The 26,484-nt window shown below is 41.8% G+C and overlaps 1 protein-coding gene across 2 annotated transcripts in view; it reads left to right on the top strand.

The window, feature by feature from the left end:
• LOC140211536 (solute carrier organic anion transporter family member 3A1-like) overlaps nucleotides 1–25,637 on the top strand; it is a 307,116-nt gene extending 281,479 nt beyond the window's left edge. For both annotated transcript variants that reach the window (XM_072281326.1, XM_072281327.1), the window contains exons 8-10: nucleotides 3,116–3,291; nucleotides 7,999–8,063; nucleotides 23,694–25,637. In XM_072281326.1, the coding sequence (XP_072137427.1) occupies nucleotides 3,116–3,291; nucleotides 7,999–8,063; nucleotides 23,694–24,076 (624 nt within the window). In that variant the 3' untranslated portion in view covers nucleotides 24,077–25,637. The remainder of the gene's footprint in view (nucleotides 1–3,115; nucleotides 3,292–7,998; nucleotides 8,064–23,693) is intronic.
• Nucleotides 25,638–26,484: the final 847 nt, after the last annotated feature.

Raw genomic sequence — 26,484 nt, 5'->3', positions numbered from 1 at the left:
CAACCGGTTACAGGCATCCATTCACAAAAGCGACCCTCAGCCGTCACTCTCTGTCCCCTAATGCCAGGACGGTTTTGGATCCACTTACCCTACAGCTTGGCATCTTCAAGAAGGCAGTTAAACAGGTAAATGGAAGTGGGCTTTGGCTGAATCCTGAAGAGGATGGAAGGAGACAGAGAGTGTGTCCAAGCCAGTATCATAGCCAAGAGACGAAAGAAGCGAGCTGAGCAATCGGAGGTGGATAGACTGAGTGGGTGCCCAGAACTAATCATAAGGAGTTATCAGTGACAGTGAGACAACAAAGATACTGTATTGTGTGGGTGAGTGCTCATGTCTTTAGTGGTGAAGGCTTTGTCCCTACTGAAAACTAATTGAGGGGTTTCAGGATGAGGCGTCTAACAGTTGCTATGTAATGCAGCCAGTGGTAAGCTCAGAGTTACAGTGATAATGAAATAATTCTGGCCGGATGACAATTTATAAATTTCTGACCTTTAAAGAGCTCCCCCAAGATTATAGCTGGGAAATGAAAGTGTATAAAAATTTGCTTTATTTTTAGTTTTCTCCCAGCCTTACTTCCCGCTGTTTCTGTTTAACTTAAGACAAAGCAGTTTTCAGAGCTCTGCTGTAAAGCACATAAAGAAATGCTAACCATCTGTAGGAATTAAGCATGCCAGTTCATTACTCACCTATTACCCTAATGGTAAACGTTACAGTGAAGCAACATTCAAAAACCTGTAGATTCAGCTGTTCCCACAATGAGAAAAAAAATACATAACAAGATAGCTCTTTAATGAAGTTGTTGGATTCACAGGTTTCTGTTGTGTGTGTCCACACAGTTAGGAAATTACCAGCCTAGTACAAGAATCTCACTTCTCCTGGGGGCTGCCGTCACAGATTGTGATTCTCATAGCAATCAGACTCTTCCCGCTTGGCATGTAATCACAGGAACTAATGTTGCTCAATAGAAGCTGGAATGAATAGTATCTCGAGGTTTGATAAATAGTGTGCATTTCATATTCACCACAGAAACAGTCCTTTCAAATATAAAGGACAGAAGTTAACTGTAGAACTGTGGAAGATTCATGACAAAACGAATATACTGACTGATCACGGCCTGATAGGGAAACACCAATGCCCACAATCAGAAAAGTCTATTAACAGTGTTGGGTGCAGCCTGGTCCATCACAGGCAAAACCCTGTCTGTCATCGAGCACACTTACAAGGAGCGTTGCCACAAGAAAGCAACATCCATCATCCAGGACCGTTACCATCCAGGCCATGCCCTCTTCTAGCTCCTATCTTTGGTCTTGGGTCCCACACACCACCTGGTTCAGGAACAGTTACCACCCTACAGCCATCGGGCTTCCAAACCAGCATGGGCAACCTTATCACCTCAATGCTAAACTGACTCCATGGCCTACAGACTCCACAACTCAGTATTATTGATTTACTTGTTTTATTTACATTTGCATGATTTATCTTCTTTGGACATTGGTTGATGGTCTTTGTTATTTATAGATTTTCATAAATTCTATTGTATTTCTTTAACTTCCTGTAAATGCCTGCAAAAAATGAATCTCAAGGTAGTATATGGTGATATCTATGTACTTTGATAATAAACTTACTTTGAACATTGAACTTTGAGCCACAGCACATCACATGTGGCCTATATTTACAAAGAGCTATCAAACCATTCCCTGAAGTCAAAGGAATTTTTCCATTTCATGATTTTCTCAAATGCTTATATTTTTATTCAATTTCTTTGCAATTCCCCTTCAGACAGTGTGTTCCAGATAATGATAAACTGCAGGTGGCTTTCTTCATATTACCCTGGCTCTTGTATCGAAAATTTCAAATCTGTGTCCTCTAGTTGCTACTGGAAACACTTTCTCCTTCCTTCATGATTTTGAAGTTCTCTTTCAGACATCCCCTACCCTTTATCCAATTTCTCCATGGTCTATGACACTTGATATCGTTCCTGTAAACATCTCCTGTGAGCTCTTTAATGGTCTGGCACCCTTCCTGATGTGTGGTGCTCTGATTTAGAGACAGTAGACCCACTGAGGCATGGCCAATGAATTATTGTGTACATTTCTTGGCTTTGCCCTGTTTATAAAGCATTCTCGATGGCTCCCTATACCTTCCAATGTGTGTATAGAACCTACTTTGGATGCCTTTGAAACTTCTGTCAGGGCAGGATGGTCATTCTGTGTCTCAACTACCTCCTGTCTGGGGTTACCCTTGCTCCCCGAACCCCATTACTCATTCACTGCTACACCTACTGTTCAGCAAACTGAATGGCCACAAGGGGTTGGTGTTTGAAATAACGGGTGATTTATTAAAAACTAGTGCACAGCAGGAGACCAGTCAAAGCTGATCTACCTGAACGTGATTTTGGTACAACTATTAATTGTCAGTTGATGAGATTACATAGAAACTGATTAACAGTAAAACTAGGTTTTGGTAACAGAATGGCGGTCGCAGGATGGCTTAATTAAGTAAAGGACTAGATCTTGATAACATTGAAATGATGATCCACAAGTGAAACTTAGTTAACCATAAGACCATCAGATGTAGGAGCAAAATAAGGCCATTTGGCCCATTGAGTCTGTTCTTCCATTTGATTATGGCTGATTTATTATCCCTCTGCACCCCATTCTCCCGCTTTCTCGCCATAACCTTTCACACCTTTTCATCATCTTTTACTAATGAAGAACCTTTCTACGTCGTCTTTAAGTATACCCAATGACCTGGCCTCCACAGATTCCACAGATTGGCCACTCTCTGGCTAACAAAATTCCTCCTCATTTCCGTTCTAAATGGACATCCTTCTATTCTGAGTCTGTGCCCTCTAGTCCTAGAGGATTTATTCATGAGAGTTAACTCATCTATCACTGTGTTTTCTCAGTAATAAATATTTCCCAGGCAGAGGCACCTTTTTCCTTCAACTTTGGTAATACTTCAAGCAAAATATATAAATATTCAGTATACATTTGAGGAATAAGGACTCTACATTTATAGGAATGAAGTTGCAAGCTAAGAGTCTGATAAAATGTTGTTTTAACCCATGCTAATTACTTCCCGTTCCTTTATGACAAATATCTTCCTTCCTCAGAACCTTACCAACTGTGCCTGCATCAACACTGAGTTTGCCCGGAATGCCACAGCCATGCCAGGACAATGCCCCAAAACAAATTGTGAATACGCTTTCCCGGCCTTCTTTGCGGTTGTGTGTGTGGGAAGTTTGCTGGGCGCCATGGCACAGACGCCATCAGTAATGATTCTCATCAGGTGGGTGTGCTGTGATAGACACTTAGTTGTTTATTCTATTACAGTAAGAGTGTGCTGGATTTTTTTTTGCATCTGTATTAATCAGTGTGAAAGTGGGTCATCAGAACGAGTGCCTGGGTGAGGTGATTCTACTCCCAACCCTGTTTCGCAGTTTCAGCAGACCTACTGGTAAACTCTAGTCATTGCTTGCTGATTTGAAGGCCTATAGTGTTGCTCAAGCCCGATTCTGATCCCCCAGCTGGCTGCATCACTGCCTGGTATGGGAACTGTACTTCCCTCAGTCACAGGAGTCTGCAGAGAGTGGTGCGGACAGCCCAGAGCCTCTGTAGATGTGAACTTCCCACTATTCAGGACGTTTACAGAGACAGCTGTATAAAGCGGACCCGAAGGATCATTGGGGACCTGAATCACCCCAACCACAAACTGTTCCAGCTGCTACCATCTGGGAAACGGTACCGCAGCATAAAAGCCAGGATCAACAGGCTCCGGGACGGCTTTTTCCACCAGGTCATCAGACTGATTAATTCATGCTGATACAATTGTATTTCTATGTTATATTGACTGTCCTGTCATACATACTATTTATTACAAATCACTATAAATTGTGCATTTCACATTTAGGCGGATATGTAACATAAAGATTTTTACTCCTCATGTATGTGAGGGATGTCAGTAATAAATTCAATTGAGAGGCATTACTAGGCCATGGTGCACGAGTCTACCCAGTGAGCAGCAAGCTTCTTCCATCGGCTTGTTAGTTGCCCAGGGAACACAGGAAGTCCGAGGCGTGGGGAAGGAAGGAGATTGGGGGCAGGACCAGGAGTGGTAAGTGGAGGGATGAGCGGAAAGGGATAGCAGGGAGTGGAAATGGAAGTGAAGACAGGATGAGGATCGGAAAGGGAAGAGGTGATCAGAAGGAAGAGAAGGTGATGGTTGTTACACGCTGGGCAACTCTTACAGTGTGGGAGTGACAAACCAGGCCAGCTGAGACAAAAACATCCACACTCGAATGTCCATGGCCAAAAGAGAGTGCCGACAGCATGTAGGAGGCCCAATATGGTTCATCCCTCGCACCCCCCCGCCCTCGAACTGCAGAGGAAGGGAGGAGGTGAGGTAAACTATGAAAAATGATGAAATGTCTGTCCTGCCTGGTAGTGGTCAGCTGGCTGGTGCACTCCTGTGGACGGCCACAGAGAGGCAGTCTGCTTAGGCGATGTTGAGTGCTGTGGGCTATGAATCTCCCCTGTTCTTGATAAGGTGGCCATTGGTTCATCTGCTCGGATGCCAGCCTCATCAGCAGAGCCCAGCGTGTATGGTTACTGATATGACTCTGTAAAAAAGTTTAATTGCACTACTCTGTTGTCATTCTTGCTCCGCGCATGCATAACAAGGATCAGCATGAGATTGAGAGGAAGAGAGGATCGGAGGGGGGAGGCAGTCATGGGGCAGGGAGAATGTAGAATCGAAGGGGAGAGGACGGGAGGGCAGAGGGCAGAGAACATGTGACTGAGGGAGAGCGTACAGATAAACACACAACTATCACACCTAGGTGCTCTAATCAAACTACAAACCACATGGACAGCATCTATTATATCTTACATCTGTCATGACAGTGCTGTCGATGAGTCTGGCCAAAGCCGATGTATTATAAACCTTGTATGAGTTAATTCAAATGTGCAAATCACACTTATTTTTGGTTCTGATTCATAGGCTGAGTAATTGTTTAAATATAAGACGCAGGAAAATTTTGTATTGCTGCAGGGATGACCCTCAATTTTCATTTGATGAGTTCCCACCTTAATTGTCCCTCGACTCTGTCGAGGAAGTACTGTCAACCTTGCTTTGCATACTGGTGGATTGTAGAGCATAGAACAGTACAGCTCAGTACAGTCCCTTTGGCCCAAAATGTTACGCCAACCTTTTAACCTACTCTTAAGATTAATCTAACCCTTCCCTCCCACATAACCCTACATTTTTCCTTCATCCAAGTGCTATCTAAGAGTCTTTTAAGTGTATCTGCCTCTACCACAACCCCTGGCACTGAGTTTCATACACCCAGCAGGCTTTGCGTAAAAAAAAACCTAACTCTGACATCCCCCATGTACTCCCCTCCGATCATCTTAAAAATATGCATCCCCATATTGGCCATTTACACTCTGGGAAAATGCACTTCGTCTATGCCTCTTATCATTTTATACACCTCTATCAAGTCACCTCTCATATTCTTTTTCTCCAGAGAGAAAATTCCTAACTTGCTCTCCTACCCACATAAGACAAGCTCTCTAAGCCAGGCATGTTACTGGTAAATCTCCCCGGCATCCTCTCTTATGTTTCCACATCCTTCCTATAATGTCTAAACATTAGATTCCACTGCTTTCGGCATGGGTGTTCCGCTTGGCCGAATAGTCTGTGGAAGTAGGGAAGAACTAACAAAAACACCTCACAAAATTGCAAAGCTTAACCAATATAAAACAGTAAACATTATTTCCATACTAAGTGCAGCAGTCCCGATATCAGCCGCTTGCAGAAATCACAGCAGTTACCAGATATCACAGGAAGCAAGCCACAAACTGGCCATTGTTTCTTGAAAGGACTATACTTGCCTGAGCCCACTTCCTTTAAGAACTTCAACCCATTCTCTCACTCACAAGGGAGACTGCAGATGCTGGAAACCTTGATCAACACACGCAAAATGCCAAAGGAACTCTGCCTATCATTAACACAAGATACCCTGCAGCTGTTTGAAATCCAGCGCAACACACACAAAATACTGGAAGAGCTCAGCAGGCCAGGCAGCATCTGTGGAGAGGAATAAATTGATGTTTCGGGGTTAACAACACACACAAGATGCTGGAGGAACTCAACAGGCTAGGTAGAATTGTATGGAAAAGAGTACACAGTCAACGTTTCGGGCTGAGACCCTTCATCGGGACTGCCCGCAACAGCCCGAAACGTTGACTGATTACTCTTTTCCATTGATGCTCTCTGGCCCACTCCCACACTCACCTTCTTCACGGATCTTCAAAGCAAGCCTGAACAAACAAAATTCATCGTTGTGAAAGCTAGATCACAGCTTCCTGAATCCACGAGTGAGTTCAGCAATTTTAGATCATAATGACTGTTCCTGTCTTTTTTTCAGGCAGTAACTGCCATTAATGATGCCCCTGACAATCTCTCTTGGATCCAGCTTCTGTTTCTATTTCCAGAAGTCTTACCACATCACCTCTTGCTGTTTAAATGTTTCCCAATGAGGAGCTTCCTTCTCAACTCTTTTTGCCCTCTCCCTTTTCCTGCCTTTCTACGTTCTCTTTCATTCTAAGTACATCTGGCTGCATCATACCCTGGAATGGAAGCACCAGTGCCCAAGAATGGAAAAGTTACAAGAAGTGGCGGATACACTATAGTCCGTCACAGGCATAACCGTCCCTATCACTGAGCGCTGCCACAAAAAAGCAGCACCGATCTTCAAGAATCCCCAACATGCTCTCTTCTCGCTTCTGCCATTGAGCTGGGGGTACAGGAACCTTGGATCCCACACCACCAGGTTCAGGAATAGTTATTCCCCTACACTCACCAGGCTCCTGTACCAGCTTGGATAACTTCACTCACCTCAACACTGAATAGATTCCGCAGCCTATAGACTGAATGTAAAGGATATAACAACTCATATTCTCAGTATTATTTATTTACTTTTTTATTTTTTGCCTGATTTTTTTTTGCAGATTGGTTGTTTGCCAGCCTTTGTTTTGTATAGTTTCATAATTTTCTATTGTATTTATTCATTTTCGTGTGAATGCCTGGGAGAAGATGAGTCATGTATGGTGACTCATTTGATAACAAATTTACTTTGAACTATGTACATGGATTTAAAAAGTACAATGGGATTGGTCTGCTTACTGAATCATTGCCGTGAAGATTGACAGTCAGCAAGGATCCCAAGGCCATGCCATGGCATTGGCTGCTGCAGCCTCTGTATTTGGTTAAAAGTTGATGCATCATTGTTAGAGTTTTCAGTTCTAATAGACGTCTATTACATTGAAACGGCTACTAAAATAGAAACAGATGAGTTTTGGATAAGCACATTCAGTGATTGTATATTAACATCCCACAACTTTATTTCAACAAGCAACACAGAGAACTTTTAAGCAATTGAATGAGATTGCTCAGCTACTGTGTATCCTCATCTGCAGTGCCAACTGTGCACATTCAGCTTCACTAGGTCCTCCTATAATGTCCAGGTGATTTTTCAACAGCAATCTGCAATGTAAATTGTTTCTTTGAGTTGCTAGTTGCTTGAGACAAAGCCCACAGATTTCGGAAAAGACAAGGTGCACAAAGATTATTATGCACGGTAGCATAGCGGTTACTGGTATGACGTTATTGCAACACGAATTACCCAGGTTCAGTTCTGCCGCTGTCTGTAAGGACTTTGTACATTCTTCCCATGACCGTGTGGGTTTCCTCTGGGTGCTCCGATTTCCCCCCACATTCCAAAGACGTGTGGGTTAATTCATCACATGGGCGGCATGGGCTCTTGGCCTGTTACTGTGCTGTATCTCTAAATTTGTTCAATGAGGCTCTGAATCTCTTTTAGTCCAGGAAACTCTGCCTCACTGTCATGTGAGTGTAGGTTTGATATGGAGATAAAATTGACACTAGAAGGGAGCTTGTCTTGAAGATATTCAGTGGCCTTTGCTTGTTTTACAGATCCGTAAACCCTGACTACAAATCATATGCCCTTGGTGTCCAATTTCTTATGCTTAGATTACTCGGTGAGTATTTCTGATCAATTATTCAATAATTTAATGTTATATTTTAGTTTTCTCCTATTCATCTGAAGATTGTCAGAAGTTTGCTGAAATGTTCTTTGTGATTCATGAAAATTTAATGCTTCTAAGCAAACTAAATAACACTCTAGTTGGGTAAGAATATAAAGCAAAGTAATTTACTGAAGAGGCTGGCCAATAAATAGAGTAAGGTTGCAGAGCTGCAAAAGAAGTGACCCATATTCACAATAAATGCCATTTTACAAACGTTTTCACCACAAGAAGAAAAGGAAAGACAATTAAGGCTTCACTTTTTTTGAGGAATTAAAAAATACATCAGAGAGCATTTTCAAATCAGGGCATACCTAAAAAATGTTTCTTACTGAGGAGTAATCATCATCATGTGCCATGTTGTATGACATAGACAGTCATGATCTTGACCATGATTATTCTCGGCAAATTTTTCTACGGAAGTGGTTTGGCATGCCTTCTTCTGGGCAGTGTCTTTACAAGATGGGTGAACACAACCATTATTAATATTCTTCAAAGATTGTCTGCCTAGTGTCAGTGGTCGCATTACCAGGATTTGTGATATGCATCAGCTGCTCATATAACCATCAACTACCTGCTGCCATGACTTCACATGACCCTGTTCAGGGGCTCAACGGGTGCTACACCTTACCCAAGGGTGATCTGCAGCCTAGCAGAGGGAAGGAGCAACTTACACCTCCTTTGGTAGAGACGTATCTCCACTGGGCCACCCGGGAGGAGTAATTAGCAAATGTGACAGTGAACATTTAGCACGCATTGATAAAAGAAGCAAGCATGAATTTATAAAGGTAACTTGAGAGAGATTTTGTTCAAGTAAAAGGGAGGGTAGATGAGGGAAAAGAGTTGATGTGATATAAATAGACTTCCAAAAGATACTTGAATAGGTATTACATTCTTGGCTTATGATTAAGACTTGAAGGCAATAGAACAAAAGAAGCTGTTACCAAATAGATAGAAAATTGGATAAGCAGAATGTGGTGGTGAAAGTTTTTTAAACTGGAGGAATAGAGTTCCCGTGGTGTGGACAAGTACCAGTTTCTGTATTGGCAAACAACACAAAATGTGGAGCCATAACAAACAGTGAGGAGAAATAATAATCAATTTCATGGAAATATGGGCTGGCTGGTAGAGTGGATGAGTAGTGGATGAAATTTAATCCAGAGCATTTGACTTTGTTTGGAAGAAGGAGGTATAAAGGTTAAAGAGAGAGAGAGATCTATGGGTCGATATGGATAAGGATCTATAGATATATACATATAGTTCACTGAAAGGGCAGGGGAGTGGAACTGTTCCTACATATAGCCAGTACAGACCTCACAAGGCAAATAGCCTCCTTTCCTGCTCAAAGGTTCAAAAAAAGGTTCATTTACTGTCAAAGTATACAACTCTGAAATTCTTCTTCACCAGTTAGCACAAAACCAAGAAAAAAAAACATGATTGTCAGCCCGATACTCACCCCCCCTCCTGCTGTGCTCCACTCTCATCATTCCCAACCTCCTTTGCTCCTGTCAGATGTGCAAGCTCCCTCTCTGCTCCACGTTGACAACTAGAACACTGTAGAAAAGTCTTAGGCGCCCTAGTGGTACAGTGCCTAAGATTTTTGCGCAGTTCTGCACCTGCCATTCCTTCAGCACGGAACAGTCCCCAATTACATATGGTCATCGAAATCTTTACTGTTTTCCTTTAATTTCTTGTCTGTTTTCGTATTCCTTTCAGAAAATCTAATCTTCTTCTTCGCCTCCACCCCTGCTGTAACCATTCTCCGTTTCTGTCAGTAAAAGGATTAGAAATTGAATTAGGTCCTTGCACTTAAGGCTTTGCATTCAGCTAAGCTTAAGTAAAGACATGTATTTCTGGTGGCCGCCTCCAGCCATCGCAATGATTAAATAAAAGGAATCTAAAACTCTGTCAGATCTGTATGTTCTGAGGCACTGCAAAATAAAAGCAACAGGCACCTGAGTAGCATATTGAAGAGACCTACCTCCCTTTCATCGGGCTCCTAAATTTTGCTCAGTCTTTTTCACTGCAAGCACATCACAGCCACCACTGGATGCAGGAAATACTTTTGTTTCATACTTGTAAGTAACTAAAGGGAGTCCAAGTTTCCTCTCAAGTGATACAAGTCCCAAAGTGGTCTTCAGATAAAATGTAGTAATGACAGGGGCATTATGTAGGCAGACGTCCCACCCTGCAAAAACTCATTTCAGGGAGGTAGCACCATCAATTTGTGGGAGACTCCCAGAACTTCCGGGAGAGGTGGGATGTCTACAATAGCTATATCTCCTCAGCAGCTAGCCAGCTAGTTTAAATAATGTTAGCTATGCTAATGAACGAATGACAGCTGTTAAACTCACCTCAACGTGTCTTTTACAGTCTTAACCCACCATGGGCAATAGAAAAGTCGCTGTCGCAAACAGTGCAGTGAGCAACACTGTCATTGTTTTTGATCTCTATTAGCCAGGGGTACACTTTAGGGTAGTCTGGAGTGACGTACGTTTTATATTTTCTTTTTTTTGGAACACTCTGCCATGGTGCCCTCTCACTCTCTCTCTCTCTCTCTCTCACGCACGTGCTCTCTCTCTCTCGCTCGCGCACTCTCGCTTGCTTTCTCTCGCTCTCTTGCTCGCACCCTCTCTCTCGTGGTCACTCCCGCGCTCTCTCTTGCTTTCTCTCTCTCTCTCACTCACTCGCTGTCAAAAAAATTGATTTCCGTGATATTGTAAGTAATTTGCGGGCATCAGGGAGCCACTATCAATATGCGGGGAGACCCCCGGAATTCCCGGGAGAGGTGGAATGTCTGTGTATGCATATCTTATATCATTCAGTTGCGATTGACATTGTGCCCTATTTTCATATGATATATGTATTTGATATTTCTGTCTAAAGGCAAAATGTAGAGCTGTTTGTAAGAATGGACAGCAGCTGGGAGTGTTCCCTGCAGTACAGGTCATGAGCATTGCAGAAATGAGGCACTCAAACTCATCTTATCTCCCTTACACATCTCTGAGAAGCTGCAGTTACAGCACAGCAAATCCAAACAGGAAGTTCTCATTGTGAAAAAGCGATCAACAATCAAAGCCATTCCACTGAACAGGAAGCTGCAAAGATACAGTAAAATGGAGTGGTTCAGGCTGACTTATCTTCAAAGAAAAAGTCATAAAGGAATCGTATGGTCAACAGTAAGGCATACATACATGAATTTGAAAAATGAAGACATACTCTCAGACACTACTTTTCACACCTGTTTAAGGATGTTGGAAAGTGCTTTTCAGCTAACTAATTGCTTTTTGATGTTTATCTACATGAGAGGAAACGAGGTTAATTTTCATTTTGAGGATAACTAAAGCACAAAAGTATGTAGGCTGGATGATTATTAGGGCCAATAAAACTAAAGATACCCATGACAAATATTAAATGTACAGGGTGGAGGTGAAGAAAAAGATTAGAATTTCTGCAAGGAATATGAAACAGACAAGAAATTAAAGGAAACAGTAAAGATTTCGATGACCATATGTAATTTGGAGACTGTTCTGTGCTGAAGGATTGGCAGGTACAGAACGGCGCAGAAACCTTAGGCACAGGTATACTGTACCACTAGGGCGCCTAAGACTTTTCTACAGTGTTATAGTTGTCAACGTGGAGCAGAGAGGGAGCTTGTGCATCTGGCAGAAGCAGTTGGGAATGCTGAGGGCGGAGTGCTGTGGGAGAGGTGGCAGAGAAGTAGTGCCAGGGGCGGGGGGGAGTGGTAGTGCCCAGGGTACAGACGCACCCAGCCCTGAGACATCAGGCTAGGTCATTTGATTCCAAACAGTTGGTTTATTGATCGTTACAGACTGTCTCTCCCCTCTCCCTTCCCCTTTTCCCAACCATGATTTCCCTCACCCTGCCCCTTCCCACTCTGTCCACAACAGGGTCCCAGATCAGAATCAGGTTTATCATCATTCACATATTTCGTGAAATTTGCTTTTATTTTTGCGGCAACAGTACAGTGCAAAACTTAAAATTACTGCAGTACTGTGCGAAAGTCTTAGGCAACTAAGCTATATACTGTATATTAGGGGTCGCCAACCCGCCGATCGCGATCGACCGGTCAATCTTTGAGACTTTCCCAGTAGATCCCGAAGAAAAATCAAAAATAAATACACAAATACTGTTGTAACGTGAGCATTATAAAAGTAAGTAATACTAATTAGGATAATGGTAATATAGCAATATTTTCGCTACAAAGCTGTTTGTAAAGAGAGATTGTTTCCGGGTTGCGGGAGTTTAGTTCCATTCTTTCTGCCCAGTGCGCATGTGTGTAGTTCCCCTGCCGCACTGCGTTTTCAGCGTAGCCTGTGCTGCATCAAAGTGACCAATTAGATTAGGTAACAGCACAGACTGTCGCAAACATCAATATACGGCAGTGTCCCCAACCTCCGGGCCGTGAAGTATGCAGAGGTGCAGTGGTAGTCGGGATGCACACAGCACACCTTTAAGAAAAAAAGCCGAAATAAACAAGCTAATTGATTAAGTGAATGTCGGCTCAGATCAGAGGCGACGCAGTTGGCAATCGCTCGTGATGTCCTGATAGCATAGCGGAGGCTCCACGAAAGAAGGCGAAAACATACAAATTCCATCCAGAATGGGAAGAGGAATTTCTATTTACCTTGGTGAAAGACAAGTGTGTATGTATATTGTGCCACCAAACACAAGCACTGACTAAAAGAGGGAATCTGGAGCAGCACCGCAACACCAACCGCCAGGAATTTAAAGACACCTACCCCCCCCCCCCAAAGAGCGCAATTCGTGCCTGGAAAGTTGAGGAGCTGAAATCAGGGTTGAAGTCCCAGCAATCGTTTTTCACAAAACATGCTGCTCAAAATAAGGCTGCTATTGAAGCATCATTTCATGTAAGTCACATTTTGGCTAAACACAAGAAGCCTTTTACAGATGGCGATTTATTCAAGGAAGCAATGGTCATTATCGCAGAGACTGTTTTTAATGACTTTAAAACAAAAACGACATCACAACCGCAATACATAATATACCACTTGGCCCTGCAACAGTGACAAGGAGGGTAGAGTCACCGTCAGAGGACGTGAATATTTTTCACTGCAGTTCGATGAATCCCTGGATGTAATGCAAACAGCTCAGCTTGTTGTTTTTGTCAGAATGGCTTTCCAGGATTTTACAACAAAGGAGGACTTCCTCACTCTTTTGCAATTAAAGGAAAGAACGAGAGGTGAGGATATTTACAATGAGTTTAAAAAAATATGTCCATGAAAATAACAACCCCATTCATAAACTGGTGGCAATTACTACTGATGGGGCCCCAGCAATGCGTGGTGTGCGCGTTGGTTTTATAGCATTAAAAGTCAATACCTACTTCGGGTCAACTTATCTATGTGAAATTGCATTTTCACAGCTGAAAATTATTAAATCTAAGTACAGGAGCTGACTTACTGATAGACACCTCACTAGGGTTGCCAACTTTCTCACTCCCAAATAAGGGACAAAAGTAGCAGTCAACTCCCGGGCGTTTGTGTTTACCCCGAAAAGATTACAATGACCATGAAGCCTTGCGCGGGCATCTGTGTGCGCATGCGCATATGTGCTGTTTTTTTTACCCCACGAATTGGTTTTGGCTTAATTTTCATTATTTCTACTTTATATAGGCTGTGTATTTGTCATCTCATTCCTGCTTTTACTATATGTTAGTATTATTTTAGGTTTTATGTGTTATTTGGTATGATTTGGTAGGTTTTTTTTGGGTCTGGGAACGCTCAAAATTTTTTCCATTTAAATTAACGGTAGTTGCTTCTTCGGCGTAAAGCATTTCGGCACGAAAGGTTTCATAGGAATGCCTTACCTTAGTGGGGGAAATACGGGACAGTTGGCAACCCTACACCACACAGACTGTCTCAGAGTGGCTGTCTGTAGTTATGAGCCAAATTTCAGGGAACTAGCGGAAAGTATTCAGCCCCAGTCATCACACTGAGTGCAACAGTCAATTTTTATTCATTTACTTTTCGTGTTGAAATAAAATGAAATAATGAAACTTAGAATTAAAGGTGTGAAGTATTGTAATATTCTTAAAGAAAGACAGCTATGGCCTGTTTGATATGCTAGTTACAGTGTTTTCTTGTTTGAATTAATTTGAAAGTTTGACAAAAGTATTTTGTGTAATTCAAATACAATTTGCCCAAATAAAAGGCCTCAAATTGGAAGTACAATCTGAGCTGTCTTTTCTCTAAACGATTTAGTAGGTAGATCTTGCCTTTCACTGAGGTCGCGTTAGGGGATCTTGGGCTTAAAAAGGTTGGTGACCAGTACTGTATATATATATGTGCCTAAAACTTTTGTACAATACTGTGTAATAAATGTTTAAATTATCTGGCAATTTTTTATACTGGCAAAAATGAAACTGCAAGTTAAGTTAGGGTGCCACAATAGCGTAATGGATAGCACAACGGTTTACAGTGCCAGTGACTTGAGTTCAATTCCCATCAGTGTCTGTAAGGAATTCATACGTTCTCTCCATGACCGCATGAGTTTCACCCGGCAGCTCTGGGTTCCTACCACATTCCAAAGGAGCGCAGGCTTGGGTTAGTAAATTGTGGGCATGTTTTCAGTGCAGTCTTGACACAGTTGCAGAGTTTTGCAAAGCTACCCAATTTACACCCTGTCCACTAAAATTAAGTTAATCCTCCCAATCAAAGCAAGAGTAACGTGAATAGCACTTAATTGTGACCTGCACAATATGTTTGTGATCTCAAGAGCCAAAGCACGGATGGAGTTCCACTCCAACACTGGAATCTGCAGTCATCCAAAGGCAGAGGAAAGCTGATTATAAAAGGAGGAATGGGAATAGCTCAATTGAGATTAAAACAGAATATTGTATGACTATACCTATGGAAAATAGAGCTCAATTTTAATTGATGGAAAAGACCATCATTACCTTAAGTCAATGGTCCCCAACCTCCGGGCCGCAGACCAATACATTGCTGCAAAAAATGCAGTGGTGCAGTGGTAGTCGGAATGCAATCGCCTCTGCTCTGGGCCGACATTTATGTGCCGGGCAGCACCTAATTAATTAGCTTGTTTATTTTGGCTTTTTTCTTAAAGATGTGCTGGGTGCATTCCGACTACTGCTGCACCACTGCATTCTTCGCGGCAATGTATCGGTCCGCGGCCCGGAGGTTGGAGACCACTGCCTTTAGTCATAGGGTGGCGTGGTAGTGCATTGACTAACATAGCATTTTACAGCACTAGCGATTAGGATTCAATTCCTGCCACAGTCTCTACGTTTGTATGTTTTCCCATGACCGCGTGGGTTTCCTCCGGTGGCTCTGGTTTCCTCCCACATCCCAAAGGTGTACGGGTTAGGGTTAGCAAGCTGTGGGCATGTTATGTTGCTTCTGGAAGGAAGGCCCCTCCACCACATCCTCAGACTGTGTTTAGTCGTTGACGCAAGAAACGCATTTCACTCTATGTTCCAATGTACATGTGACAAAGCTAACTTCAGAGAAAAAGATCTTAATACTTGAAGTCCATCATGACAGTCCCAAAGTATCACTGAAAAAGTATTTGGACCAACGATCTTAAACCGCTTTATTAAAAACTTCCCTTCTGACATAAATCGGGCAGTTTTCTGCCGATTATTCTGGATTCAGCTCCACCTAACATCGCTTCCACAAAGTAGTGGCTGCAGTCAATGATAGCAGTATCTTCATGATATCTTCATAAAGGCTGGGCCATGCTTCTGCCACATAGAGTCATGAGGGCCCAGGTCACCAGGGTCGAAGGTCCATACAAGTCTGGAAGTCGAGGCCTGTGATCGGCCAGCCCTGGGGTCCTCGGCGAAGTCCAGAGTTGGAGGCCTGATGGCTGCGAGTCTGAATTCAGGGCCTTGGGTCAGGAGGTCTGAAGGCAGCCTTCCTGGGGTTGGAGGTCTGACTGCTTGTGTGAGTGGGTGGATAGGTGGGAGGGTGGGCAAGGACCTTGTTTTGTTTTGTTGTTCTTGCTGCTTGTATAATTCTGCCGAACATCGTCGACATGCTATGTTGGCGCCAGAATACATGGCCACTTTGCAAACTGCCCCCAGCGCACCCTTAGGTTGTGTTAGTTTTAGTGCAAGTGACACATTTCATTGTATGTTTTGATGTACGTGATAAGTAAATCTGAATCTGAATTAACATATTTGACGTGAACGAGCCAAAATGCGTCCCCTGACCTTAACTTTAGCATCATAATCCAGTCTCCCACCATCAAAATACAAGAAGTCACAGTTAACCAATCACATTCCTGAATGTTTCACTTGTCGTGGAGTCTACTGCTTTTCAAAAAGCAAATTGCAAAGTTTCTATGGCCTTTGTGTACAAAAGCACTTCATATCTTTACTCTTGAATGGCTGAAGTTTGTGCTGTTCTCATTCTGCTTTCCCCTATCAGAGGAATGGGCTATCAGTAGACACACTATCAACTCTCTTTATTAGTTTAAGAATCTTGAGTAAGTTTCCCTTCAACCATAATAAAACATATGGAAATGTGTGTTTCTTTTTCGGTCTGTTTCATGATTTACCTCAGAATCTTCTCCGTTGCACCTCATATTATCTTTCCAGTTAAGATTGGGGCAGTTAAGAAACTCTTGACTGTAAAGTATAGGGGGTGTCGTCAGAGCTGGATTTGTTTTTAATACCGAGAGTGGTAAGCTTGAAGAACACACTACCAGGGTAGTGGTAGAGGTAGGTGCATTGGGTCATCTAACAAACTCTAAGACAGGTACAAGGACGATAGAAAAATGGAAGGCTATGTAGGATAGAGGGGTTATATTGATTTTAGAGTAGCTTAAAAGGTTGGTACAACATCATGGATTGTTCTATGTTCAAAATTCTTTGAAATGGCAGGTTAAAACTATTAAAAAACCCTTTTCTATTGATTGTTTCCACTATACTGGGGTAGGAACCCCACACATTAACCTAAAAGCTAGAACTTTTAGTTGTAAATTTGAACTAACCAAACTAACGATCCAGGAGCAGAATGTGACACATATCTGGCGATGAGATTCAGCAATTATTCAGACAGACCCAGATGCATAATGCTTAATACTTTCTAGCATCGATGGCTTTGTAAAATTGAAAAGGCTGTGATATTAATGTCTGTCAGTTTTAGATGCATTTGCACTTTATTATGTTTAAAGTCATTACAGTTTCGGGGACCCTAACCTAATGCTAAGGACTTCAATTCAGTGCAAGGAGAATCAAGCAGGGTTTTATGTATTTACCATTAAATGCAGCCCAGCTACCTAATCAAATATAAACAAGGCAAAACGGATTGGACAAATCTGAAAACTACTAATATAACTAATATATAGCCCTGCCTTTTAAATATGCAACAAAACCCCAAGGCTTTCACCATCAGAACAAGATAAAATTGTACTTTAACTTCATGTAATCTTATTAGTTCCACCCTGCTCCTATGCTAAATGAATGAGGATGAAATTGGTATTTTTAAATGGTTTATATTAAATTCTGTGATCCTTATTTTTATAACTGATTATGTTTATGTACTGAGAGCAGTGGAGTGCTGTTATCTAGAGAATAAGCTCAAAGTTCCTTGAGAATTGCTACCCGACTAGTTCACAAAGCCCTTAAATCTCAATGTGCTCGCTAAACTGTTGTAGCCTGTGGTGGGTGCTGAGGTAGATTACCTCAATTAGGACAACAGTTAGCTTGTTATGGCTGACTTCAGCAGTTGAACATTGGGATATTGGGTAGGCGTAAAAACCCAGTGATTCCCAACAGCCAGACAATGATTCCTTTTGGGCAGATTGAGGGCAAGGCCTGGTAGATGTCCGTCACACACTAAAATCTATTTTGTTGTACCCAGAAATGGGTAAAAGTGTTTTGCCTTCAATCACTATGTTAGTCGCATCCATCATCAAGGACCCCACCATCCAGGCCAAGCTCTTTCCTCGAGATCGCCATCAACAGGAGGTACAGGAGCGTGAGATCCCACAGCACCAGGTTCAGGAACAGTTATTACCCCTCAACCATCAGGCTCTTGAACCAGCATGGATAATTTCACTCACCCCAGCACCAAGTGATTCCACAACCTATGGATTCACCTTTCAAAGACTCTATAACTCATGTTCCCAATAATATTGTTTATTTGTTGAACATTGACTTCTCAAACTTCCGCTAATGCCCCACCTCCCCCTCGTACCCCATCCGTTAGTTATTTATTTTTATACACACATTATTTTTCTCCCTCTGTCCCTCTCACTATACCCCTTGCCCATCCTCTGGGTTTCCCCCCCTCCTCCTTTTCCTTCTCCCTGGGCCTCCTGTCCCATGATCCTCTCATATCCCTTTTGCCTATCACCTGTCCAGCTCTTGGCTCCATCCTTCCCCCTCCTGTCTTCTCCTATCATTTTGGATCTCCCCCTCCACCTCCCACTTTCAAATCTCTTACTAGCTCTTCCTTCAGTTAGTTCTGACGAAGGGTCTCGGCCCGAAACATCAACTGTACCTCTTCCTAGAGATGCTGCCTGGCCTGCTGCGTTCACCAGCAACTTTGATGAATATTGTTTGTTTGTTTGCTTATTTATTCTTTTTTCATTTTTTTATGTGCACATTATGTTGTCTTTTGCACAATTTTTGTCCATCTTTGTGTGCAGCTTTTCATTGATTCTGCTGTATTTCTTCGGATTTACTGAAAATGCCCACAAGAAAATGAATCTCAGGGCAGTATATGGTGCCATATACTTACATTGATAATAAATTTACTTTGAACTTTGAACAAAATTAGCTTGGGGTGGACAATTTAAGCACTTTTCAGCTATCCCTTACAACATGTAAAATTCATGCTAATGGTTACTACATTGATCTCATATCACTCTCTGACATCTCCTTAGCAAGGCAGCAAGAAATTTTTTAAAAAGGATTGCTTAATTTCAATTTCATGCTACACAGAATATACAATTTCCAGCACAGACTGTATGTATGGTGGTCCTAACCCTTCACTGACTTTCCAGCAGAAAGGCAGAATCATTTTCATTGTATTAAATCTGAATTGCTGTCAGAAAATATTAACTTTCAATTAGTTTGATATCATCAGGAAATATTGAATTGTGACTTCATGGTCTGGTTGGACTGAGAGTAACAGCTACCTATGCCTCCTCGGAACAGGCATCAATTTGCAAATTCTAGTTTTTACTCTGAATGAATATTTATGTTTATTAATGTATTAAATAATTAAACTCTTCATTTGTCATTGTTTCACATTAACATGCCCAATGTTCCTCTTTGTGTCAAAAGGAAGATAGCCTCAGAAAATGGCAGGGTTATCTAATTAGACACCCAGTGGCCACTTTATTAGGTATGCCTGTACACCTTGTTAATGGAAATATCTAATCAGCCAATCAAGTGGCAGCATCTTAATGCATAAAAGCATGCCAACATGGTCAAGCATCAGAATGAGAAAGAATTGCAATCTAAGTGACTTTGACCATGGAATGGTTGTTGGTGCCAGACAGGGTGGTTTGAGTATCTCAGAAACAGCTGATCTCCTGGGTTTTTCACACACAACAGTCTGTAGAGTTTACAGAGAATGGTGCAAAAAAACAAACAAAAATCCATTGAGCGGTAGTTCTATGGGTGAAAATGCCTTGTTAATGAGAGAAGTCAGAGGAGAATGACAAGAAGGCGACTGTAGCTAAAACAACCAGTGGTGTGCAGAAGAGCATTTCTGAATGCACAACACATGAAACTTTCCACTGCAGCAGAAGAACATACAGGAGGAGATGGCGGCGTGACGCAGCTCGCAGCGGCCACTCCAGAATGAATATCTGTTATATGTCAAGTAGGGTGCCGTGCACAATCCTGATTTGATGGAGACGGACGTGAGAAGCTCGGAGGAACATCTGGTGAAACTTCTGAAATGCCTGTTTTGCTGCCGCCGCTAATGTGCGATCCGGAATTTCCGGAGGGGAAGGCCCCGAATCCTCGGCTTTGCCTGTTGCTTGGTGACTGGGGCTGGAGTTGAAGTGCTCGGCAGAGATGGTGCTCGGTGTCGGAGGGCCGGTCGGAGGCTCGAAGTTTTCAGATGGACTCAGAGTCGGCTGTGGTTGGGTGCTTCCAGGGTGCTGCATCGGCAAGTTTGCGGCGCTGGAGGTTCATGGCAAGGAGAGTTTTTCTTTCTTCTACCATCTGCGTGAGATGATGGGCTTTCGGGACTTTGAGACTTTTTTTTACTGTGCCCATGGTCTGCTCTTCATCAAATTACAGTATTGCTTTGCACTGTTGTAACTATATGTTATAATTATGTGGTTTTTGTCAGTTTTAGTCTTGGTCTGTCTTGTGTGTCTGTGATATCATACTGGAGGAACATTGTATCATTTCTTAATGCATGCATTACTAAATGACAGTAAACGAGGACTGCATGTCCTCATAATCTAATCTAATCTAATAAAGTGGCCACTGAGTGTATGCTGTTAATGGCATATGAGCTTTTTTTATTCACTACTTGAACTCTTTTTCATGTAACTATTTCCCGTCGCCTTCATATTCTGTTGGATTACCATATCAATTCATTTGCAAGATTTATTGACCTTCTTATTTTAAAGATGTTTTACTGTAAAAAGGCTGATTGGGATACTATTTGTCAAATGTGTTCAGGAACGCTTCCTTAATCATTACGCAGAAGTCCCAACGAGAGAGAGTGCTATACTAAGGCAGTTTCCAAGCTAGGAGCTCTTCTCCAACAAGTCTCCAGGCAATATTCACTTAGATAATTTTTATGGTAGAAGTATATATAGAAAAGGCCATTTTATGGGAGGTAAGGGTTTATATTCTAAATCCTGGGGGAAGAGGTTGCCAAGATTTCATTTGTATTTCCCAATGGATGAATACACTATGCAAATTGAAACTTCTCCATTGTATTAAATCTAATTACTTGTTGATGCTGTACACTTAAAGCAAACTGAAAATTTTTAATTATAACATAATAATTTTTAATGTATGTTACAATGTAGTCCCACCAATGAATGTTTCACTTGCAAACGTATGAAAATTACGATCCAAGCATTGGAGGCAAAACGCAAAGGGCAGCAGGGTTGCATTGGGTTAGCACTGTGCCTTATAATACAGACAACCCAGGTTCAAGTCCCACCACTGCCAGTAAAGTTGTACATTCTCCCCATGACAGCGTGGGTTTATTCCAGGTTAGATTAGATTATGAGGACATGCAGTCCTCTTTTATTGTCATTTAGTAATGCATGCATTAAGAAATGATACAATATTCCTCTGGTGTGATATCACAGAAACACTGGACAGACCAAGACTGAAAAACTGACAAAAAAACACATAATTATAACATGTAGTTACAACAGTGAAAGCAATACCGTAACTTGATGAAGAACAGGCCTTGGGCACGGTAAAAAAAGTTCAAATTCTCTTGAAAGTCCCAACATCTCACGCAGACGGTAGAAAGAATAAAACTCTCCCTGCCATGCCCGACCACAGTCCGACTCTGAGTCGTCCAAAAACTTTGAGCCTCCGACCAGCCCTCCGACACCGAGCACCATCTCTGCCAAACGCTTCGACCCCAGTCCCGGCCGCCAGCAGCAGGATTTGGGGCCTTCCCACCGGAGATTCTCAATCGCACAGTAGCAACGGCAGCGAACCGGGTATTTCAGAAGTTTCTCCGGATGTTCCTCCGTGCTTCTCATGGCTGTCTCCATCAAATCAGAATTGTGCACGGCCCCTATTTAACAAATACGATATTATTTCACTGGAGAGGCTGCGCATGTTGCGTCGCACCGCCATCTTCTCCTCCTGCTTTGGTTTCCTCCCACAGTCCAAAGACATACAAGTGGGTATGTTAATTGGTTATCATAAATTGTTCTGTGATTAGGCTAGGATTAAATCAGGGGATTGTTAGGTGCCATGGCTTGAAGGGCAGGAAAGACCTCTTTCATATTGTATCTCTAAATAAATAAATGTTGTATTGAAGCGTCTATACTTTATCTGGACCTAGATATCCCATTCCATAACGATGCTTGGTGATTGGGCAGGGCTTGTTCAGGAGCTGGAATTAATAAGTTACTCTCTTTAACATGCTGCATAGCTCACAAATTTATTGGGAGTAAGTTTTCCCCCAATATTCCAAACAATGGCCATAGCAACTGAACTTTCTGCCATCCTTAATCATGGGATTATCTGTGATGTGTAATATAAAGAACAGTACATGAAAATTGGAGCTTAAATCAAAATGTGTTTCAAAATTAAAATTACTCTGAGGAAAATATTAGATATTGACAGGCTGCTAGAAGAAAGACCAGGTTAATATTAGATTGGAACTTTTCGTCAAGCCAGAAAACCTATGTATCGTTTCTTGAATCAGCTGAACTTTGTCTTACATATATAAAATAAATTATTGGCTTTGGGTAGTTGGTTTATTTTCGTGTGTACTGTATTAGCATTTGGCCTGGGCCACAAGGTATGTGTTCATGTATTCATCGGAAATAATTTTGAGAATGGCCCATTGAGATGGAAATTACATTGAGGTAGTGATGTGAAATAGGCCAGCAACTCTCTATCATTGTTTTCCGCACCTTGTTATGAAGTCAAAATAACCCTCAATATACATCCATCCCATTTTACCAAGACTATAACCAGTTGTCATCACAATTCATTGGTACTAGCAACAGTTACGTCATTTACTAACACACACAAAGGAATTCAACAGGTCAGGTAGCATCTGCGGAGAGAAATAGAGTCAATGTTTCAGGCTGACACCCTTCATCAGGACTGGAAGCAAAGGGGAAAGAAGTCAGAATAATGGGAGAAGAGGAAGGAGTACAAGCTGGAAGGTGTTAGATAAAGCCAGGTGAGGGGTTGTGGGGGGGGGCGCGGTTTGGAAATGAAGTTAGAACCTGGGAGGTGATAGGTGGAAAATGTAAAGGGATGAAGAAGAAGGAATCTGATAGGAGAGGTGAGTGAACCATATAGTTAGTCATTTATTAAACAACGTTTTTCGCTTCGAAATCATAGGCACATCTAGTAGCTCGCAAAAATATGATTTTACTGAAGTGTACTTATTTGGGAACAATCAAGAATTTGAGAGTATATAATTCCATACTAAAAGTCTTTAAGTATATTTCGACACCCTGTGGTCTTGCTGTAGCTCTGTTGCTCATCCTCCTACCAAATGGGATCAGGCATTTACATCTGTTTTTTATAATCCTCACGTAGTTTCTCTAAGCTATCATCCAGTTCTGTCATTCAATAAATGTATAAATAAATAATAATAAAGCTAATGGTAGGTTTATCAATTGAATGTCCCACTTCCGGTTCCTCATATTTCCATTCACGTGCTATTTACTGTAGTAACTGAGAGCAACACACACAAAATGCTGCAGGAACTCAGCAAGTCTGACTGTTTATTTCTCTCCACAGATGCTGCCCGACCTGCTGAGACCCTCCAGCATTTTGTGTGTGTTGCTCTAGGTTTCCAGCATCTGCGGAATCTCTTGCGTTTACTATTTAGTAACTGGCTAATTTTTTTTTTTACTTATTCTCTGTATTCTTCTCTCTTACTTTAGGTTTCATCCCACCGCCACTTATTTTTGGAGCGGCAATTGACTCCACTTGTCTGGTGTGGTCAGAAACTTGCAATAAAAGTGGAGCATGTGCTTTATATGATAATGATTCTTACAGATATCTCTACGTCAGTATTGCCATAGGTATGAAGACTATTGCCTTTATATTGTACACAACCACTTGGCATTACATAAAAAGCCATTCCAAGAAGTACGTTCAAGGAGATGAAGACTCACTGGGCCGAATGACCACTTCAGATCTCTTTGCGTCAACGTTAACATTAGATGCAGCCACAGGGGATTCAAACAAATCATCTGGAAGGACAACATTAATTTACCATTTGGGAGAGAATGAGATGTGTGAAAACATTGAGTCTGTACTTTAACATTTGTGTGGACTGACTTCAGCATTGTGAAGATATATAGTTTTGTAGGGAAAAAACATTTTGAAACATCTATTTTAATGTTTTTATGCATCAAGAGGATACAGTAAAAGGCAACTGGCCTTATAAAAGATTTCTTTTTAAATCTCCCTCTGGTTTAAATTACAGCAATAGATATTTTGTGTTTCTGAATGGTTAACAATATAAGTGAACAAAATGGGATGTGCGTGTACGAAGAACTAGCAGATCCAAACCAGGAGCAGTATGACTCTTGTGGTCAGTCATTTAACAATATGTTACATTTAAATAGCTTTTATGCTTATTTTGCATTTTGGGCAGAGATATAACAAATGGCAGCATAAAATGCTCTCCTGTGACCTGCAAAGTATGCAAACATGAAATGTTTCAACAAGAGTAAGATCTGATTCTGGCCTGAGTTTATCCTATTTAACCCAATGCTTCAAAGCTTGAACTTCAGAATGCCTCTTGACCACAGAACCCACATTAACAAACAATATAAACTTCTGATTATGTATTTTTTTGCCTCTGCCGGCCAAAGTTTATCAAGCATCAGATTTATACTCACATGTATATTTGCAATACTGTATTAGCATTTCATATTGCTTGTAATGCGATTGAAATGGAACGAACGGTTTATTCTTTTATTTTAAAGCCGATACTCTCAATTACTCGAACTATCAAAAGCTGACCATTGTTTTGCAATATCTCGTACTGTTACGAAGGTGGCGCTGCTATGTAGCTAGAGTCATGAATACCAAACGGTGCCTCGGGTCATTTATGAAGTACATAAAACAAAGTCTGATGCTCCATGACACATCAATTATTTATTGTTAAAGCAAATTTTATTTTCTTACTGGAATGATAGAAAGAGACTAAGTAACTAGACAGAGACTATGCCAATTGAATGAATACATACATATTGATTTACATTAAATACAGTAGCAGCTTTGAGGTGTGAGCAGTAACTCTGGCAAGTAAAGTGATTAGTTTTTTTCTCCCCCAGGTGCTCCCCATCTATTACCAAATGCCGAGCAAGATGGCATCATGATGCTAAAGCCCAAAAAAAATTGCTTAGCAACATCTTAAGGTTGTCATCTCACATCATAATTAAAGCAGGTTACTTTATCAGCTGCGTGACATAACAAGATTAAAGACAGCACTGACAGAGCCGTTTGAATCTTTGCGCTTGCATGGCTACACCAGCTACCCCTCCTGTTAGAATTCACACTCACGTTGCTGATTTTGCCCTCACTATTTCTGGTGCCAGTGTGCCAACTATAAATCGAGTTACATGGTTTGCACCCAGTATGAATCTACAACATGGTTCAGTGACCACAGTTAATTTTGCAAAGGTTGTGACAATGACAAAGCCACACCTGTATTGTTCATGCCTTCTTTAACAGTAAATTTTAATACCCTGACTTTTTCTACAGCAGGAATATTAAGAATATCAGTGTATATTATATTGAAACCAATTTGTTTGTATTATTTATATCATGCTTTATACCATAGAATTTTAAAAGAAAAAATGCATTGACTTTTGTAAAATTACTACCTGATTCTGGTGTCATTTCATTTGCGTATGGTAGTGCGATCACACAGGTTGAGTATGGTGTTGTGTGTTGGTGGGTCCTCGGGTTGCTGTAGGGACAATCCAGGATTCACATATTCTGCCGCTAATGGAGAAAGTCTGTGATAACTTTGTTTAACGGGGGTGGGGGGGGTGGGGGGTGTGATGCATGGGCAGCCTGCATACGATCCCTGACAGATGGGGATCAGGGTCCAGTGGCTGTAGTATGCAAGGAGACTGGGGGTTTTACTGCTGCAGACTTTCTCCTCCTTCACAGCTGTTGTGATATGTCGTCATCTACCGCTACCTCCACCGTTGGATCACTCTTTTTCTAGAACCACCCCCTTGCCCTTACTGCCATGGGCGATCCTAAGCTCCAGGCGGCATTGCTCTTGGAATCTCAGGGACTCAGGAGCCTCTCCGCCACGACAAGGTGCCGATCCTCGGAGAAGGGATAACATATACTTTGTAGTGGCTGAGTTCTTAACTCTCTAAAACAGAAGAGGTAGGTTCCTGTCAAAAGTTGAAATCCAGAGCATCTCGAAAGGAGACCAAGCCTGCTAGCAACTCCTGAGTTCCCATCTTAATGGGAGACACGGTAGGGGGACAGGGGGACACTAGGCTGCAGGTGAAATCCTGACTGGTCAAGTTAAGATGCTGCTTCATTCATTTTAGTCGATGTTCTACTTAGAACCTCAGCCGCTTGGGTTTCCAAAGACTCAGAACATCCAGTAACTAAAGAGAAGAAAACAAGGTTGAATGAAGAACACCTTTAGAGTAGTAAGTATCGGACCAAGACCATGGATATTCCTCTGGGCCT

Source organism: Mobula birostris, chromosome 17 (genome assembly GCF_030028105.1).
Source record: "Mobula birostris isolate sMobBir1 chromosome 17, sMobBir1.hap1, whole genome shotgun sequence".
Classification (NCBI taxonomy): Eukaryota; Metazoa; Chordata; class Chondrichthyes; order Myliobatiformes; family Myliobatidae; genus Mobula; species Mobula birostris.
This window is presented reverse-complemented; position numbering and strand designations above follow the sequence as displayed.